The following is a 20264-nucleotide window of genomic DNA, read 5'->3' on the forward strand; positions in this document are numbered from 1 at the left end:
CGGAGTGCTTTGAAACTAAAAAAGGCTTTATCTGCGGAGAGCCCTGATGAAGCTGACAAGTAACCCCCCAAAAAACATTTGTATGCCGGCTGCAATTGCATATGCTTAATAAGAAAGCTCTCTCGCTTTGTTTTAGGGGTTTTCGGAAGGAACCGCTTCCACCTACGACTATTCCTTAAAAGACAGGGCCCCGTTTACTGTGAGAAACGCCTTGGGCATTCCTCTTGAAGTGCACATGAGCCGAAACCTCCAGGTTATCGGATCAGGTTCGAGCAAAGATGTTTATGACGTCGGAGTCGGTCAGAAGTTGGAGTTGGAATACTCTGCCCTGGAGCACCTGCAGAGCGGGAAGCTGTCGGTCTCCTATCGCCAAGAGAGCTCCTTGTTCACTTTGACTCTTGGTAAGACTCAGGAACAGGAAACCGAAGCGTGCCCGGTGGAATGGTTTGCCAAGGAGTAAAAGTCGTTCCTAAGTTGCCTGTTTTCCTCTGCTGTTCGCTTTTGCAGAAATGCCTGTTGCAGTGGCGTAGGAGGTTAAGAGCTCGTGTATCTAATCTGGAGGAACCGGGTTTGATTCCCCGCTCTACCGCCTGAGCTGTGGAGGCTTATCTGGGGAATTCAGATTAGCCTGTGCACTCCCACACCCGCCAGCTGGGGGACCTTGGGCTAGTCACAGCTGCTCGGAGCTCTCTCAGCCCCACCCACCTCACAGGGTGTTTGTTGTGAGGGGGGAAGGGCAAGGAGATTGTCAGCCCCTTTGAGTCTCCTGCAGGAGAGAAAGGGGGGATATAAATCCAAACTCCTCCTCCTCCTCCTCCTACTCCTCCACCACCTCCACCACCTCCACCTTCTCCTCTTCTTCTCTTCTTCTCTTCTTCTGCTTCTGCTTCTCCTCCTCCTCCTCCTCCTCCTCCTTCTCCTTCTCCTTCTCCTTCTCCTTCTCCTCCTCCTCCTTCTTCTTCTCCTCCTCCTCCTCCTCCTCCTCCTCCTCCTCCTCCTCCTCCTCCTCCTCCTCCTCCTCCTCCTTCTTCTTACTTCTTCTCCTTCTCCTCCTTCCTCCTTCCTTCTTCTTCTCCTTCTTCTTCTTCTTCTTCTTCTTCTTCTTCTTCTTCTTCTTCTTCTTCTTCTTCTTCTTCTTCAGCAAACCGGTTCCAGTTGTGAATCTCCATAGATTAATTTGCATTACAGCTGTTACAGCTGCCCTTCTACAGCTGCCCTTCTACAGCTGTTACAGCTGCCCTCCTGCCCAGCTGATTCCTAAGCTGATAGGAATAAAACGCTTATTCTGTTTTCATTTGATTCCCAACAAAGCACTAAATGCGTTCCAGTGGAACCCGTTGCATTCCTAATATTATGCAGGTTCCCCCCCCCCCCCCCCCAGTTGCTGGTAATGCTAATTATAAAGATGGAATTGATTTTTTGCAACTTTTATGAAATCATCCCCTTTAATTTGGAGCTGATATGAACGTTCAGAATAAGCAGAGTACAGCCCTGCTAGGACAGTAATTTTCTTTTGGGGGGGGGGGGGAGCGTGGGAGGCAAATCACAACTGGTAGGGTGACCTGTGTTGGAGTTTTCAAGGCAAGAGACATTAGGCGGTGATTTTAATATTACTTCGATGTTGTTTAGAAATGGGGAGCAGTCGATTTAGGAGTCCCTATTTTAGATTTGTTGCATGCTTTTATGTAAATCAGGCATTTTATCTTCCTGTTGTAAGCCACCCTAAATCCTGTTTTGGGGAGGGGAGAGTATAAACATAATATCATCATCATCATCATCATCATCATCATCATCATCGAACATGGATATCCATAGCATAAAAAAAAATGAAAGAACCCATAGGAAAAAAAAAACAGTTTAGATCTGTTCTCTTTGTTGGCCGGAGGTGACAGAGCTGCGTGCCAGCAGGCCCCTCTTTTAAAAGGCAACGAGGAAGGGGGGAGTGGTTTTGTAACGCGCTTTTGTTGTTGGCCAGTGCCCCAGGGATACTCGGAGGTGGCGAACATCCCCATCACCAAACCAGGGCGAAGGCTGTACGACGTCAGAAGCCCCGCCCTCGATCATTCCAACTCGGTCGTGGTGCAGACGGACGCAGAGGAAGGGAACAAGGTTGTGACGATACGCTCCCCTCTGCAGGTAAACAGCCGCCTGTCCCGTGTGTTTGTGTGTGCCTTAGACATGAGTTTGTTCCAGTAAACATACTGAACTTGCGAGGAGTGTGAATGATCTGTGTGGTGTGAATGATTCCCACATTCATGCCTGCCACTATTTGATCCCAGGGGTCGTGCATGTGTGAATCCACCCCTGTGTATTGCTTGTTGCTTTTTCGCTCAGCGGAGGCGAATCTGCTGGTGGTCCCCGGCCCCTCCATGATGCGGCTGGCCTCCACGCGGGCCAGGGCATTTACTGCCCTGGCCCCTGCCTGGTGGAACGCTCTTCCTCCAGCAGTTAGGGCCCTGCGGGACCTCGGAGAGTTCCGCAGGGCCTGCAAAACTGTGTTGTTCCACCGGGCTTTTGGGGGGGCCGGCCGCTGAGCCCGCCCCTCTTTTGCTGCCCTGCGCACTGGCTATATACTTGACCATCTGCCTACCCCCTCCCTCCCAGGGTTTGTCCACTTTTATTATTATTATTCATTTTTTGTAGGTTACTTCTGCTATAGTTTTAAGGTTTTGTATTGTTTTTAATTGGGGCTATTCGATTTGTTTTATTGTCTTGTCATTTGCTATTGTACACCGCCCTGAGCCCTTCGGGGGTAGGGCAGTTTATCAAATTGAATTAATAATAATAATAATAATAATAATAATAATAATAATAATAATAATAATAATAATAATAATAATAATAATATCCCAAGAAATCTTGAAAAACATCTGGAAAGCCTAAACTTGGACAGAACATCAGTCCACATGCTGCAGAAAGCAGCACTTCTAGGAACTGCACATATTCTACGCAAATACCTCTAATATCCTAGGTCCTTGGGAAGGACTCGATATACAGAGATGAATTCCAGACACTTGTTATGTGTATTATAATATTATTATTATTATTATTATTATTATTATTATTATTATTATTATTATTATTATTATTATTATTATTATTATTATTATTATTATTATTATTATTATTATTATTATGGTCAAATTAATTGCAAGTATTTTCTTTTTCCCCCCGATTGCAGATAAAGAACCACTTCTCTGTCCCATTTGTCGTTTACAAACTGGTTGCGAATATTAAGCAGTTGGAACCCATTGGGGTGTCGAAGCCAGACGAGGAATTCCATGTCCCATTAAATTCATACAGGTGAGCCCAGCATTTGTTCAGATTTCTAAGTAGTTATCTTTTTTTTTAAAAAAAAATCCCTTTTTACATTTGTAGAAGCCTTTTTTTAAAAAAAAATTATTTTTGCAAAACTCAACAGAAAACATTTACATCATTTCCAAAAGAAAGAAACAAAGCTATGTACGTTTCAACGAAATCAAACCTTATGGAATCATTCTTGATTATGTTATTTTGTGAATATTGCATATATGCACTTTAGTCATTGTTGGTATTAACACTTCCTTGTGTAATTCCTGTTGTGTGGCAGTTTTTTTGGGGTTTGGCCAACCTTGTTCCTTGTTTTTTGTTTCGTCTTGCCCTCATTCTTCCTTTTCAGTTTTTGCTAAATCCCAGACCTTTCTTTGCCATTCCAAAATTGAAGGTACTGTTATATTTCTCCAGCTTTTTTGCTGTTGCTAATCTCGCCGTGTTAGTCAGGTATCGAAGCAAAATGTTACTATTGTTTTCCTTTGATACCTTGCATATCCCTAAGAGATATAATTCCGGTATACATTTCATCTTTAATTTCAGGATTTTAAAAAAATTTCATGAGCCTCTCTACCTTCCCTTCCTGTCCTTGGATTCAGGTGTCACCTGTTCGTTCAGCCAGCTGGGATGGAGTATAATCCATCCACCACCTACATCGCGTGGAGGGAAGAGCTCCACAGAAGCAGCGAAGTCAAATGCATGCTGCAGTGCCCGTCGACTGAGAGCAACTTCCTGCCTTTCATACTGAACACGTCTGCTGTCCCCGACGAGCTGACCTTCATTGCACCCCACGGAGAGAAGTGGGACCCAGCCTACATCATTCACCTGTACCCGACAGTCACCATGCGGAATCTTCTCCCGTACTCGATACGGTACCTGCTCGAGGTACAGCGCTTAGTGACTTGGGTGACTTGTGAAGGCCGGAAAGATTATCCTCCTTGTCTAACTTCGTCCCGTTTTTAACCAACCTTTTCTTTTAGCTGTTTTATGTTGGAAGCTGTAGTCTTTAATTTCAGTTGCCCGTCTTAGCAGCAGTGGCGTAGTGGTTAAGAACAGGTGTACTCTGATCTGGAGGAACCGGGTTTGATTCCCAACTCTGCCGCCTGAGCTGTGGAGGCTTATCTGGGGAATTCAGATTAGCCTGTGCACGCCCACACACGCCAGCTGGGTGACCTTGGGCTAGTCACAGCTTCTTCAGACCTCTCTCAGTCCCCACTGCTTTCACAAAGTGTCTGTTGTGGGGAGAGGAGGGGAAAGGAGCTTGTCAGCCACCTTGAGTCACCTTACAGGAGAGAAAAGGGGGGGTATAAATCCAAACTGTTCTTCTTGGCCTAGAGGACGGCAGAGGCCTACAAGGTGCCGGAAGGAAGTACGGCCGACATTCTTCATTCACGATTCAGTGGGGAAATATTGGAGCTGGTCCTGGTAAAATATCAGGGGAAAGACTGGAACGGCCACCTCCGGCTCAGGGACGGGCTGCCGGAATTCTTCCCCGTGTGCTTCACGTCGAACTCTGCCGATGCGACCACCGTGGACGTGCACGTCCACATCCGGAAAGAGGGCGGCCGAGTGGTCCTGTCCGTGTTCAGCCCTTACTGGATCATCAACAAGACGTCCCGCGTTCTCCAGTATCGGGCCGAAGACGTGCACGTGAAGCACCCGGCGGACTTCAGGGACATCGTCCTGTTCTCCTTCAGGAAGAAAAACATTTTCAGTAAAAACAAGGTACGGCTCCCGGTCCGCACAGACCGGCCCGCAGGAGGGAAAGGCACAGCCCTTTTCACAAGATGGCATCACCGATGAAACGCACTCAGGTTGCCCAAGAAGGGGAGAGTTCTGTTTCCTTGGAAGTGTCTTGCGCAACCTGGGCACGTTTCATGGTGGAGAGCTACCTGTGCACCAACTGTAGTCATCAGGTAGCCATCTTAGGGTGGCCGGTCTGGCATCAGTGGGACCCTGGACCCTTTCCACCATGACTCTGGTTCCTTGAAGAGGTTGGGTAGGGGCCCTCCTTGGAGAAGCGCGGGAACATCCCTGTGCGTTTGGTGTGCATTGTGGAGCCTGTAAAGCGATGTAAAGTAAACCTTTAGGATCAAAGCGTGATGTTCTCTCTCTCTTTGTTTTTCCCCCCTTCATGCTGCAGATCCAGTTAAGCATTTCCACCAGCACGTGGTCCAGTGGTTTCTCTCTAGATACAGTGGGGAGTTACGGCTGCGTGAAATGCCCAGCCAATGCCATGGATTTTCTGGTAATCGTCTGTATTTGTACTTTCTTCTTATGCTGTTTTTCTGTCATTTGTAAAATAATAACAAAGACACCCAGTTTGTATTTTATACATTTTTATAGGAGATTCCACCACCCTCTGAGAAAGCATATTCAGATAGATAGATAGATAGATAGATAGATAGATAGATAGATAGATAGATAGATAGATAGATAGATAGATAGATAGATAGATAGATAGATAGATAGATAGATAGATAGATATGGATGGATGGATGGATGGATGGATGGATGGATGGATGGATGGATGGATGGATGGATGGATGGATGGATGGATGGATGGATGGATGGATGGATGGATGGATGGATGGATGGATGGATGGATGGATGGATGGATAGATAGATAGATGGATAGATGGATAGATGGATAGATGGATGGATGGATGGATGGATGGATGGATGGATGGATGGATGGATATACAGATAGATGGATAGATAGATAGAGAGAGAGAGAGAGAGAGAGAGAGAGGAGACATAGACAGATGGACGGACGGACGGACGGACAGACGGACAGAGAGAGAGAGCGATAGAGAGAGCGATAGAGAGAGCGAGAGAGAGAGAAAGAGCGAGAGAGAGCGCGAGAGAGAGAGAGCGATAGAGAGAGCGATAGAGAGAGCGATAGACAGAGAGAGAGAGATAGGAAGGAAGGAAGGAAGGAAGGAAGGAAGGAAGGAAGGAAGGAAGGAAGGAAGGAAGGAAGGAAGGAAGGAAGGAAGGAAGGAAGGAAGGAAGGAAGGAAGGAAGGGGAGATGGATCTTATTTCCAAAATCCATTCCTTTTCTCATTCAAGGGTAGTCTGTTACCTGCTAATGGGACCCCTGCATGTAAGCTAGTGACCTGGGCAAACCTTTCTACATTTTGCTGTGGAATTCTATAGGGTTGTCCTTGGTCCTTCTCAGTTCTGAGATCCTTGACCTCTGCTGTTCCTGTTAAACACACAACTGCACTGACAGTGTGTCTGTGCCTAAGTGAGCGTACACACCCAGGGTGTGCAGTTAATAGCAAAACGGGTGTTAATAGCTTGTTGTAATGGTCCGCCAGATTGGGTTATTCCATCTCTTTTGTCATGTTTTTTCCCCACCCGCTCTGAGGTCAGAACAGATGGGCCTGCGGAAGGAGCGGCTTTTGACTCTGTGGTGTTTCGTTTCTCAGGTTGGTGTTAGCATCAAGATGAGCAGTTTCAATCTAACCAGGGTGGTGACCTTGACTCCATTCTACACCGTAGCCAACAAGTCTTCTTTTGAATTGGAAGTCGGAGAAATGTCTGCTGATGGATTGCAGCCTACGAATAAATGGACATATCTTGCAGCTTCAGAGGTAACCTTTTTCTTTTTAAAGCCATTTTTGTCATTGAATCATAGAATCACAGAGTTGGAAGAGACCCCCAAGGGCCATCCAGTCCAACCCCCTGCAACGCAGGAACACACAATCAAAGCACTCCCGACATATACTCATCCAGCCTCTCTTTAAACACCTCCAAAGAAGGAGACTCCACCACCCTCCGAGGCAGTGAATTCCACCGTTGAACAGCCCTGACGGTCACGAAGTTCTTCCTAACGTTTCGGTGGAATCTCTTGTCCTGCACCTTGAACGCATGACTCCGTTCCTAAGGGTTCAGTTTAAACGTGTCTGGAGTAAATTTTCTTTCATTTTTTAATCTATAAGCTTTTAGTCTTTTAATGTGCAAATAAAGTAAATTGCAGCATATCAGTAAATTGATAGGTAGTGCCATTCCGCTTTCTGTTCTGTCTCATCTGATGCTCTCTGAAGGTTATATGCAGAAGCTGCGCAGTCCCTCTCCACAATGTATTTGTGAACCGTAACGTGAGTTGTAAAGTCATGGGGTAGCATGCATGCTTGCACGAGAACTGCGCAAACGTTGATTCCTTAAGGCAGTCATGGCGAACCTTTTCGAGACCGAGTGCAGCCCAAACTGCAACCCAAAACCCACTTATGTATCGCAAAGTGCCAACACGGCAATTTAACCTGAATACTGAGGTTTTAGCTGAAAAATGGTTGGCTCCGAGGCGTGTGTTACTCAGGAGTAAGCTTGCTGGTAGTCATTAGCTTTGCTTTGAAGCAACCGTGCAACTCTTCGAACGGGTGAATCACGACCCTAGGAGGGTTTACTCAAAAGCAAGCCCCGTTGCCAGCATGTAAAGGATCACACTTTAGTTCTTTGCATGAGAATCAGTGGGGTTTAACAGCACTTAACAGCGTTACCTACACTGATTCCCAAAACTGGGTCTTAGGTTTAATGCTAATAATCTAAGCCCAGCAGCCCAGGCCAGCCTAGGTGTGTGTGTGTGTGGGGGGGGCATTCCCCCCCCCCACATGATGAACTCTGTGCGTGAGTGCCCACAGAGAGGGCTCTGAGTGCCTCCTCTGGCACCCATGCCATAGGTTCGCCACCACTGCCTTAAGGAAACGTTCCAAATAAGAAACGGCCGCGGGTTGCACATCTTTATACATTTCAAGTCGAAACTGTTTTTCTTGACTGCTTAGTGTCTTCCGTTTTGGCCAGAAAACTTGTCTGGCAAGTTGTGCGTCAGAGTGATCGGCTTCGACAGCGTCTCCAAGCCGTTCTTCTTCAACAAACAGGACAACGGGACTTTGCTGAGCCTGGAAGAACTGGTGAGAGGCCGCCGATTATTCTTAGCATGTTCGAAAAGGTACTCAAGGGAGACATCGCAGCTCCTTTGTGTACCTGCTGTCCTAGCTTCACGTGTCTGCTTTCATTCCCTCCAGTTGACAGACGAAAACATACATAGCAACATAATATTTTAACCACCAGCATGAGAGCCAGTGTGGTGTACTGGTTAAGAGCAGGCGCACTCTAATCTGGAGGACCGGGTTTGATTCCCCGCTCTGCCCCTTGAGCTGTGGAGGCTTATCTGGTGAACCAGATTGGCCTGTGCACTCCCACACACGCCAGTCACAGTTCTTTGGAGCTCTCTCAGTCCCACCTGCCTCACAGGGTGTTTGTTGTGGGGAGAGGAAGCAAAAGGAGATTGTAAGCCCTTTTGAGTCTCCTTACAGGAGAGAAAGGGGGGATATCAATCCAAACTCTTCTTCTTCTCTTCTTCTTTTGCACGCGCGCGTGTGTGGTGACCCTGCTTCCCACGGTGGCCATTTGGCGGTGGACACCACCTCCAATGGCAGCCATTTTATCATTGGCCCCATCATCAGTGTCAGAATCTCGTAAAAGCGTACCCACAAGCTCTCAGGAGATAAATTCCCCGACAACACACACAGAGACATAAGAACAGCAGTTAAAATATTAGACATGAAGGCAGAATCGCTGAGGAAATGTCAGATGGGGGGGAAATGCTGATTGGTGACACGGTGAAGCTGGAATAGGGTTCTGGGACGTCGCGTCACGCATTTCTCATTTGTCTAACAGAACACCGGCGTTCTGGTCGATGTGAACGTGTCGAATCATTCGACAGTTATTAACTTCTCCGACTATCACAGCGGAGACGCTCCGGCTCTGATCATAAACCACACGCCCTGGGACACCCTCACGTACAAGCAAAGGTACTCGAGAGTCTGCTTTCACCCGGGTGGACCTCGGAGAACGGCGCTTTGCTGTGGCGCTCGGGCTCAGCTTATGCCCAGCTCATCCTAAGAACATAAGAACATAAGAACTAGCCTTCTGGATCAGACCAGAGTCCATCCAGTCCAGCACTCTGCTACTCGCAGTGGCCCACCAGGTGCCTTTGGGAGCTCACCTGCAGGAGGTGAAAGCAATGGCCTTCTGCTGCTGCTGCTGCACCCGAGCACCTGGTCTGCTAAGGCATTTGCAATCTCAGATCAAGGAGGATCAAGATGGGTAGCCATAGATTGACTTCTCCTTCATAAATCTGTCCAAGCCTTTTTTAAAGCTATCCAGGTGAGTGGCCATCACCACCTCCTGTGGCAGCATATTCCAAACACCAATCACACGTTGCGTGAAGAAGTGTTTCCTTTTATTAGTCCTCATTCTTCCCCCCAGCATTTTCAATGGATGCCCCCTGGTTCTAGTATTGGGAGAAAGAGAGAAAAATGTCTCTCTGTCGACATTTTCTACCCCATGCATAATTTTGTAGACTTCAATCCTATCCCCCCTCAGCCGTCTCCTCTCCAAACTAAAGAGTCCCAAACGCTGCAGCCTCTCCTCATAAGGAAGGTGCTCCAATCCTTCAATCATCCTCGTTGCCCTTCTCTGCACTTTTTCTATCCTGGGGGTTTGTGCCACGGTATTCACCAGAGTTTGTGGGTTTCCCCCCATGCAGCGGCTTAGAGGAAGAGCTGCAGCTCAGGCCGCAGGAGGTGAAGCTGTTTGTCTGGGCAGATCCCGCTGGGACTAGAAAACTCACCTGGAAATATGCACACAACGTTGGCGAATATGACCTCCTTAAGGTACGGTGCTGAACGGTAACCTTTTTTTGAACTTTTTAAAAAGCCCAGAACTCCTTGAGAAAGTATTTGTGCAGTCATCAGTAATATTTCCCAAGTTAGAACAGAGTCGTGTGTCAAACGTATGGCTGACTTTGGTCTCCCAAGTGTGCACATTACAGGCAGAGTTTGATATTTTTAGCTTACGGTAGGTTAATCAACAATGGCGCTTAGTGGTTTTGACTTCTTGTGAAATCTTCAGACTCGTGTGGGCGGGCGGGTCCCAGTGGGACTGATTGGAAGAATTCATACCAAGAACTCCGATCCAAGTTATAGACTCTATGATTGATTATACTGAATCAGATGAAGTAGTTATGCTTTTAAATTGTCAGGATTTTCATTGTTGCCCTACAGTGGCAAAGTTTTTGTCAGAAGTTTGTAAACTGGATGTATGACAAACGTGAAGTTTTTTACTATTCACTTTTTAACTGGAACTGTATTTTTATACTATCGTGTATATGCCAATAAAGGCTTATTGAATTGGATTGGATTGGAAGAATTCAGGTGGATGAGGTGTGGGGATGACTTTTAAGAGGTTCCCCTCTGGGCAGGCCGCAGCTGCCCGTGGTGGGCAAATGTGCTGATTGGAGGCTCGCTTTATTTTCCCCCACTGCGAAGCAAATTAAAAGTGTCTTTAGAAGCGATCTTGCTTGCCGTGGAGAGAATGGGAAGTGAACGCAGGGCTCCAGGAAGTCAGCCTGTACAAGGAATCCTGCTACGATGGGCATTTGCGCCCCCCCCCCCCCCCGCACAGTGGACGCTTTGTGCATAATCACCCCTACTCTCCGGCCTTGAAAATCCTATGAGGTCACCATAGGTTGGCTGAAACTTTACAGTACTTTCCACCAGTAGCGTTTTTAGAGTAACTGGTCACTGTGGCCGTTCACCGGGCAAGTTTTTTTTTGTCTTCCTTTCTAACCTAGGACGAGTGTGGTCAGTTTCCGTACAACTCCAACACCCAGATACACTGGGTCTCTTTCCTGGACGGGCGCCAAAGGGTGCTGCTCTTCACGGATGACGTCGCGATCGTTTCCAAGGCCCGGCAAGCCGAGGAGATGGAGCAGCCCGATCAAGAGATAAACGTGTCTCTCCACAGCCTTGGGCTTTCCCTGGTCAATAACGAAAATAAGCAAGAGATTTCTTACATAGGGATTACCAGGTACTGGGCAACGAACTGCTGGACTTGGTGATTTAGCAAAACTTTCCGAATCAAAATGCTGTCCATTTATAGGGGTTTGTTTGAAAAGGAAAGGGCGGCATAAGCCTTAACCAGTCGCCACGTTCTTGGCTTTGAAGCCCAGGGGGAAGCCGACTGTGAAAAAGGCAAACTCTCTGCTGGGGATAATTAGGAAAGGAGTTGATAATAAAACTGCAAGGATTGTCATGTCCTTATATAAAGGATTGTCATACCCTTATATAAAGGATTGTCATGCCCTTATATAAAGCCGTGGTGCGACCGCACTTGGAGTACTGTGTTCAGTTCTGGTCGCCACATCTCAAAAAGGATATCAAAGAGATAGAAAAAGTGCAGAGAAGGGCAACAAAGATATTGAGGGATTGGAGCACCTTCCTTATGAGGAGAGGCTGCAGCATTTGGGACTCTTTAGTTTGGAGAGGAGACGTCTGAGGGGGGATATGATTGAAGTCTATAAAATTATGCATGGGGTAGAAAATGTTGACAGAGAGACATTTTTCCCTCTTTCTCACAATACTAGAACCAGGGTACATACATTGAAAATGCTGTGGGGAAGAATTAGAACTAATAAAAGGAAACACTTCTTCACGCAACGTGTGATCGGTGTTTGGAATATGCTGCCACAGGAGGAGGTGATGGCCACTCACCTGGATAGCTTTAAAAGGGGCTTGGACAGATTTATGGAGGAGAAGTCGATCTCTGGCTACCAATCTTGATCCTCCTTGATCTGAGATTGCAAGTGCCTTAGCAGACCAGGTGCTCAGGAGCAGCAGCAGCAGCAGAAGGCCCTTGCTTTCACATCCTGCATGTGAGCTCCCAAAGGCACCTGGTGGGCCACTGCGAGTAGCAGAGTGCTGGACTAGATGGACTCTGGTCTGATCCAGCAGGCTCGTTCTTATGTTCTTATGACTGACGGTGGCTCCACCGCCAGGAACATCCTGACCCACCCCCTGCACCGGACCACTTCTGGGGTTCGCCGCCACAGAGCTGAGGGGCATCTGGCCACTGGTGCTTTTGCCCTCTTCACCAGAGGGGGGCGCCTCTTACGCTGGTGGAGGGGACAAAGACGCCTCCTTCGACCCGTTCGCCCTCCACATTCGATTGGGTCGTAAAAAGCACTAGTTCAGTGGTTTGGAACCAAAGCATTTCAGAATTATGAATCGGAAACGTGCGTCTTCAGTTAAAAAACACAGAAATATCGCGCGCTGTTCAATGTTCCATTTTACGATGGAAACTTTCTTCCGCAGCTCAGGAGTGGTCTGGGAATATAAACCGAAACAGAAGTGGAAGCCATTTAACCAGAAACAGATAAGCCTCTTGGAGCACGCTTACGAAAAACATCTTGCTGGAGTCTACGCAGAGTCTTCCGGTTGGGTCCGAGTGGACAATAACCTGGAGGTATGTTGGGATCTTTCAAATTATGAAGAGCATATTGCCTTTTTGGGAAGGTTTTGGGTGAGTCTGTGGGGACATCAACAGGGAAATGTCACCACCATGCGAGGGGTGGTAATTCTGAGGTCAACAGGGCCTTTTCAGCCTTGGCGCCTCACCTGTGGAATGTCTTCCCCTTGAGTCTCCCCTGGCACCTGTTCCTAGTCTCTTCAAGGCACCGGTTATTTTTACCCAAGCTTTTAATGAAGCGGTTGATCTTTCAACATTGTTTCATAGTCTGAAGTAAATCGCTGTGGTTCTCCATTGTGGACAAAGGCTTGAAGGCATAAAGGAATTAAATTTGAGAAACTAGTTTTAAGGAGCAGCAGTGGCGTAGGAGGTTAAGAGCTCGTGTATCTAATCTGGAGGAACCGGGTTTGATTCCCAGCTCTGCCGCCTGAGCTGTGGAGGCTTGTCTGGGGAATTCAGATTAGCCTGGGCACTCCCACACACGCCAGCTGGGTGACCTTGGGCTAGTCACAGCTTCTCGGAGCTCTCTCATCCCCACCCACCTCACAGGGTGTTTGTTGTGAGGGGGGAAGGGCAAGGAGATTCTCAGCCCCTTTGAGTCTCCTGCAGGAGAGAAAGGGGTGGAATATAAATCCAAAACTCTTCTTCTTCTTAAACTGCTCACTGTTTTATACTGTTTTATCCTCTGGCAGGGATTTTTATTTTATTTATTTTATTTATTTATTATTTCGATTTTTATACCGCCCTATCCCCGAGGGGCTCCGGGCGGTGTTTTTAGTAGTTCGGTCACTTTTAGTAGTTCAGTCACTTTTTGGAATTTTGAGGGATCTCTGCAGAGGTGTCAGAAATTTTCTGAACAAAACAAGAATTAAACTGCCTCTGCAAACAGACCTTGTACAGGACGAAATGGAAATGGCATGTTTCAGGTTTTTGCAAAAGTTAAATAGACACGCACCTTTCCCAGGTAAACTTTAACAAGACGCCGATGGAAATGCGGCTTCCCACGAAATGCAGCATCAAGCGGGATTTCTTATCAGGCATCCATATTGAATTCAAACAGTCCCCTCATCAGCGGAGCTTACGGGCCCAGCTATACTGGTTGCAGGTATGCATTTTATAATATACCGTTGTGCATTTGTTGTACAAGATGCCTAGCAAATCTTCCTCTTTCTAGGAAGCTAGAACATTGGTATGATCCTCGTTATGGGCTGAATAACAGCAGCCTGGTCCTGAATTTGCCTGCGTTTGATATTTTAGAGCAGTGATGGCGAACCTATGGCACAGGTGCCCGAGGTGGCACTCGGAGCCCTCTCTGTGGGCACGCGAACACAGAGTTCGTCATGTGGGAGGCGGAAAATCACCCTCCCATACACACACCTAGGCTGGCCTGGGTCACTGAACATGACATGTGCACATTACAGTATAGGGAGGACTGGGTTGCATGGCCTCAAGTCTTTAAAGAGGAAGCAGAGTATTGTATATGCACAGAACGGTGTGCACGGGACTTGCTGGAGGCTACAGCAGGCTGGCCCCTGCTAGAGCAGGTGGGGTGGAGGAAGAGGGAGCCAACCGGTTTTTTCTAAACTAAAACCTCAGCATTCAGGTTACATTGTCGGGTTGGCACTTTGCGATAAATAAGTGGGGTTTGGGTTGCAATTTGGGCACTCGGTCTTGAAAAGGTTCACCATCACTGTTTTAGAGATTTGATTGGAAGGGAGTGGTTCAAGAAAGTAGGAAGCCTTGTTAACTACTCAAGAGTTGTAAAAATATTTGGTTTGATTCATCAGAATTATTTTTTAAATTGAGTGTGTTTTTGGAAGGTCCTTAATCTGTTTCAAACCTTTCTAACGTATTGTTGCTAAAATGGTTTTGCTGTGTCGGTGCCGAATGCGCTGCCCTTTTAGACTGAAATCAAGTTAAAATAGCGATTTGGAGGCTGTGTGGTTTCTCGGTTGGGAGGGTTATATTTTAAGAGTATTCTCTCCTGACGTTTCGCCTGCATCTGTGGCTGGCATCTTCAGAGGATCTCACAGTAGGAAAGCAAGTGGAGTATATATATCTGTTGGGAGCAGATTTGTTACTCACAGACAATGTTTCTTCACCCACCCTGGACACTCCCAACAGATATATATACTCCACTTGCTTTCCCAACATCAGATCCTCTGAAGATGCCAGCCACATGCAGGCGAAACGTCAGGAGAGAATGCTGCTAGAACACGGCCAGACAGCCCGGAAACCACACAGCACCCAAGTGATTCCGGCCGTGAAAGCCTTCGACAATACATTAAAATAGTTTAACCTTGTAAGATGCTTCTGAAGAGGCTGCAGCCCCAAAGAGGTCACAGGGTATTTCCTTATTCTCTTCAAAGGTTGACAACCAGTTGCCCGGTTCAATGTTTCCTGTTGCGTTTCACCCTGTCGCTCCTCCCAAATCCATAGCCTTGGATTCAGGTAACAATATGACATTTGGATTCAGGTAACAATAGGAAAGATTTCTAGCGGCACGTTTTGCCAGCAAAGCATATATACCCCTCTAAACGTGGATCCTTTTCTCATTTGTGCTTAGAACCGAAACCGTTCATCGATGTCAGCATCATCACCAGATTCAACGAGTACAGCAAAGTGTTGCAGTTCAAGTAAGCAAAATGATTAATTCATTGGGATGATTTTACTAAAACCAGGGGGCATACACATTGAAAATGCTGGGGAGAAGAATTAGGACTAATAAAAGGAAACACTTCTTCACGCAACGTGTGATTGGTGTGTTTGGAATATGCTGCGCAGGAGGTGGTGATGGCCGCTAACCTGGATAGCTTTAAAAGGGGCTTGGACAGATTTATGGAGGAGAAGTCGATCTATGGCTACCAATCTTGATCCTCCTTGATCTCAGATTGCAGATGCCTTAGCAGTCCAGGTGCTCGGGAGCAGCAGCAGCAGCAGAAGGCCATTGCTTTCACATCCTGCCTGTGAGCTCCCAAAGGCACCTGGTGGGCCACTGTGAGTAGCAGAGTGCTGGACTAGATGGACTCTGGTCTGATCCAGCAGGCTAGTTCTTATGTTCTTAAGGCCCTTGCTTTCACATCCTGCCTGTGAGCTCCCAAAGGCACCTGGTGGGCCACTGTGAGTAGCAGAGTGCTGGACTAGATGGACTCCGGTCTGATCCAGCAGGCTCGTTCTTATGTTCTTATGATTTGATGTTTCAGAGTTTTCTCCCTGGGGGAGGAGACCTGTCACTCTGGGACAGACCCATTCCGTAGCGGAAGTATTTGATTCTTCTTTGCCCACAAAACAGTTAAAGAGCAGCAGTGGCGTTGGAGGTTAAGAGCTCGTGTATCTAATCTGGAGGAACCGGGTTTGATTCCCCACTCATCCACTTGAGCTGCGGAGGCTTATCTGGGGAACCATATTAGCTTTTCGGAGCTCTCTCAGCCCCACCAACCTCACAAGGTGTTTGTTGTGGGGGGGGGGGGGGAAGGGCAAGGAGATTGTAAGCCCCGTTGAGTCTCCTACAGGAGAGAAAGGGGGGATATAAATCCAGACTCTTCTCTTCTTCTTCTTCTTAAACTGGAATTGTTAGATCAAAACTATTTTAGCCTCACATTCATACTGTTTTTCCTTCGGAAAGCTCTGATGCAGAAGGCCTCTTATGTGGAGATGTGCACAAGAATACAATGTTCAGGATTTTGGGTCACGTCATCGCCCTCCTGAAAGCCCCATGGCCAGACGAGCCATTTCCCCCTTTCTTCCGTAGGTATTTCATGGTTCTCATCCAAGAGATGGCACTGAAAATAGACCAAGGATTTTTAGGAGCCGTCATTGGATTCGCCACCCCGTCTACAGATCCCGAAGCTGAAAGACAAAAGGTAACGCCCGGTTTGTTTGTGGGCGTGTTCGTTTGGTGGACTGCTTTTTAAAATGTGCTGGTTTCAGAGAACACGGCAGACCTGTGTGAGTGTCGTGAGTAAAAGCCGAAGTGGCGTAGTGGTTAAGAGCAGGTGCACTCTAATCTGGAGAGCCGGGTTTGATTCCCCGCTCAGCCACGTGAGCTGCGGAGGCTTATCTGGGGAACCATATTAGCTTGTGCAACTCACGCCAGCTGGGTGACCTTGGGCTAGTCACCGTTCTTCGGAGCTCTCTCAGCCCCTCCCACCTCACAGGGTATTTGTTGTGAGGGGGGAAGGGAAAGGAGGTTGTAAACCCCTTTGAGTCTCCTTACAGGAGAGAAAGGGGGGATATAAATCCAACTCTTCTTCTTCTTCTAAAAGAGGAATGAACTGTAGAGGCTTCATTCAGATATTCATTCGTGAACCAACCATGGCTTGGTCATGGGCCCTTTCCCCACTTACCGTTTGCTGTGCGCTACTGCCCCCAAATAGCGCGTGGTCCAGCAGCGCTCCCCACGAGTCCGAGCGGCGACAACGCAGCCGCCCCGACTCTGCGCTCTCACGTCCCCTCAGCGCGCGTCATTTCTGACGCTGAAGAAACGGCACCTCTGCGTGGCGCAGTGGGGAACACGACCCCCCCCTGCCGGAAATCCTTCGCGCTGAGAGTAGCACGCTGCAAACCGTAAGTGGGGAAAGGCCCATGGTGAAAGCTGGCATAGCAGTCCTCAGGTTCACATGTTGCTTCGCTCCTCATCCCCTTGAGTCTGGGGAGGGGTTGCAGATAGTAGAATGAACATGGCGGGATTCAGGCTCTAGTTCCCGACTTCTCAGGTAAGAAACTGTAAGTTAAAGGGCTTGGTTCAGATGCCACCAAAAATTGGCTTTTTCATTCTGATCTTCTGTCACTTGATAAGCGAGAGAACTGGAACAATAATTTTACATGTTGCGTGAAATCGTCTCGACTGTCTCTTTCGTCAAGGGAAGCATTAGTGCCAAACCTTCCGTCTGTCTTCAGCCGTTCACCCTGTTCATGTCCGACTATAATTCAAGGCTGTCTCCACGTTTTCTTCCGCACAGACGAAGTTGATTCAGAAGGATATAGATGCTCTTAATACGGAGTTGATGGAGTCCTCCATGACGGACGTGTCCACCCTCAGCTTCTTCGAGCACTTCCATATTTCTCCTGTGAAGGTGAGTTTGAAAATTCTGCATTTAGGAAGAGGTGCAAAAATCGGGTTTCTTGCGATGTTTTGGTATTAGATTTGGAATAAAATTGTACCAATGTACCGAAGCAGCACAGCGACGCTTTCATAAACAGTCTCATTGAAGCCAGGATGCCCCAATATTTATTCTAGAGATGCTTCGTTATGTGTACAATTACTTTGCTCGGCTTAGGTAATGCTTACTAAAACCCCGTCGTTTTCTCCACGGGGCGCAGCCTGAGCAACGTCCTCGACCGAAACTTGTGGCTCCGTGGTTTCATTCTTATTTACCACCTCGCAGCCTTCCCAGTGGGGAGAGGCCTGTGCCGCGTGCCTCGGTTGCAATCTTGCTCTGCTTCCATCTGTGGTAAATTAATTTCTCTCCCCATTAGCTGGCTAACTAGATGGAAGGAAATCTCTCTCCTGGGTTTCTTCTGGGTAATTTCCGGAACCGGTCTTAAGTGGCGAGAGAATTTGGGTAGGAATTCAATTCTCTGGGCCCAGAGCAGGGCTGTATTTTAGTTACACGTTACTCGTAGAAGCTGATTTTTCTCTTAATTTGTCTGAAAGTGAGAAAAACAAGGAGATCTTCCGGTAAATTTCTTCTTTTGACCCTTGTGTAAAAGATCTTGCCTTGTCCTTCAAATTAATGCCTCGAACTAGGTAGTATGGCTCTGATACAGAAGCACAAATCAGTCAGGGTCTTGGGCAGAATTCTTCAGTGTTTCTGGTACAAGCAGAGGTGTAGCATCAAGGGGTATGGGGGGCGGACGGGGGATGTTCTTATGAGTTTTCGCAAATCTCTGCTTCGTGAGTCGTCGAGTAACCGATCCGCTGTTGTGTTCTTTCTCGTCAGCTGCATTTGAGCCTCTCTTTAGATGCCGGTGGGGAGGAGTCTGATAAAGGCAAACAGGAAGTAATCGCCATCCACTCTGTGAACCTGCTGCTGAAGAGCATCGGGGCCACCCTGACGGATGTGGACGACCTGATATTCAAGTGAGCCGATGAGCCCGCGTCCCCTGATTTCTGGACACCTGTTAGGGAACGGAAGCAATATGGCTGCCGAGTCAGTCTGTTGTAATAGTTCTGCAGCTAAAAGTTAGAAGGTTCAGGATACTCTGTTGAACAGGAGTAGTCGGATAGAATAAGAATAAGAATTTGGATTTATACCCCACCTTTCTCTCCTAGTAAGGAGACTCAAGGTGGCTTACCGGCTCCTTTCCCTTTCTTCCCCCACAACAGACACCTGGTGAGGCAGGTGGGGCTGAGAGTGTTCAGAGAGAACTGTGACCAGCCCAAGGTCACCTAGCAGGAATGTAGGAGTGTAGAAACACACCTGGTTCACCAGATAAGCCTCCGCCACTCAGTTGGAAGAGTGGGGAATCAAACCCAGTTCCCCAGATTAGAATCCACTAGCTCTTGACCACTCTATCACATGCTGAGTGGGCCAATTTGTAGGCTATGAGTACTTTCAGCTGCGTAGAAGGAGGAATGGATACAGGCTTATGGTAAGGTAAGGGAGTTAATTAAGAGGAACCCATCCCCCCGCGTTCAAATCTCTCAGTCTTTCTTATTTATTTGTTTGTTTGTTTGTTTGTTTGTTTGTTTATTGTTGCATTTATAAACTGCCCCATCCCCCAAGGGCTCTGGGCGGTGGACAACAAGTATTACAAACTATGACAATAACATTTAAAATCTTAAACCTCCCCCCTCCATGCTTCATCAGTAACTTAGGGATAATGCTGGCCTGCTTTGCAGGATTGTTGTGTGGGTTACCATGAAGTCCTCTGAGCACTAGCAGAGCTCAAGTATTATTAGATGTGGGGGAACCTGTCCGATGCAGACCTCTCCTTCTCCGCCCTTTTCAGGCTGGCCTACTTTGAAATCAAGTACCAGTTTTACAGAAGAGACCAGCTGATGTGGAGAGTCATTACGCATTACAGCGAACAGGTGAGCGGTCTCCCTTTTGGTCGTCGGTTTCCTCCGCCAGGAAGTTCTTCCTTGAATTTGGCCGAGTCCCGTCACCCAACACGACTGGGAACATATCTGCCAGGCGTGATCCCTTTCATTATTGGAAGTCGGCAATCGAGTCACCTCTTCTGCAGCGTAGAGATTCCTCGTGGGCTTAGTTCCCCTTTGCGGGACTCTTTCCCACCTTACTGACCTCCTTGCGTTATCCTTTTTCACGGCAGTTCTTGAAGCAGATGTACGTCCTGGTGCTGGGCCTGGATGTCTTGGGCAACCCCTTTGGCCTGCTCAGAGGCTTGTCGGAGGGCGTGGAAGCCTTTTTCTACGAGCCTTTCCAGGTACGGTGTCCCCCTCTGGAGTCTCTGACTCACGGAACTGTTGCTTAAGACTTGTCGGATCTGACATCTCGATAAGTAAACACAGGATTTGCAAACAGAACGTCAGTCCCGGGCTTTAACTGTTACAGTTAACTTTTGGGAAATGTTGCGTCCAGTTGTTTGGCAAGGGGAGAATCAATCCAGGCTCTTGCTCCAACTGGTCATGAAAAGAAGAGAGCTAATGCCAGATTTTGATTGGATGATTGAG

General features: G+C 47.5%; 1 protein-coding gene across 1 annotated transcript in view; it reads left to right on the forward strand.

Annotated features, from left to right (window-relative positions):
• VPS13C (vacuolar protein sorting 13 homolog C) overlaps positions 1 to 20264 on the forward strand; it is a 110442-nt gene that overhangs the window by 65638 nt on the left and 24540 nt on the right. The window contains 20 exon segments of the mRNA XM_048519710.1: positions 137 to 401; positions 1976 to 2136; positions 3182 to 3303; positions 3909 to 4194; positions 4645 to 5034; positions 5453 to 5557; positions 6745 to 6909; positions 8098 to 8226; positions 8996 to 9129; positions 9867 to 9993; positions 10953 to 11188; positions 12472 to 12622; positions 13590 to 13730; positions 14995 to 15076; positions 15192 to 15261; positions 16377 to 16488; positions 17587 to 17700; positions 18568 to 18707; positions 19580 to 19661; positions 19904 to 20017. Coding sequence (XP_048375667.1) covers positions 137 to 401; positions 1976 to 2136; positions 3182 to 3303; positions 3909 to 4194; positions 4645 to 5034; positions 5453 to 5557; positions 6745 to 6909; positions 8098 to 8226; positions 8996 to 9129; positions 9867 to 9993; positions 10953 to 11188; positions 12472 to 12622; positions 13590 to 13730; positions 14995 to 15076; positions 15192 to 15261; positions 16377 to 16488; positions 17587 to 17700; positions 18568 to 18707; positions 19580 to 19661; positions 19904 to 20017 — 3126 coding nt within the window.

This window comes from Sphaerodactylus townsendi, linkage group LG17 (assembly GCF_021028975.2).
Source record: "Sphaerodactylus townsendi isolate TG3544 linkage group LG17, MPM_Stown_v2.3, whole genome shotgun sequence".
Lineage (NCBI taxonomy): Eukaryota > Metazoa > Chordata > Lepidosauria > Squamata > Sphaerodactylidae > Sphaerodactylus > Sphaerodactylus townsendi.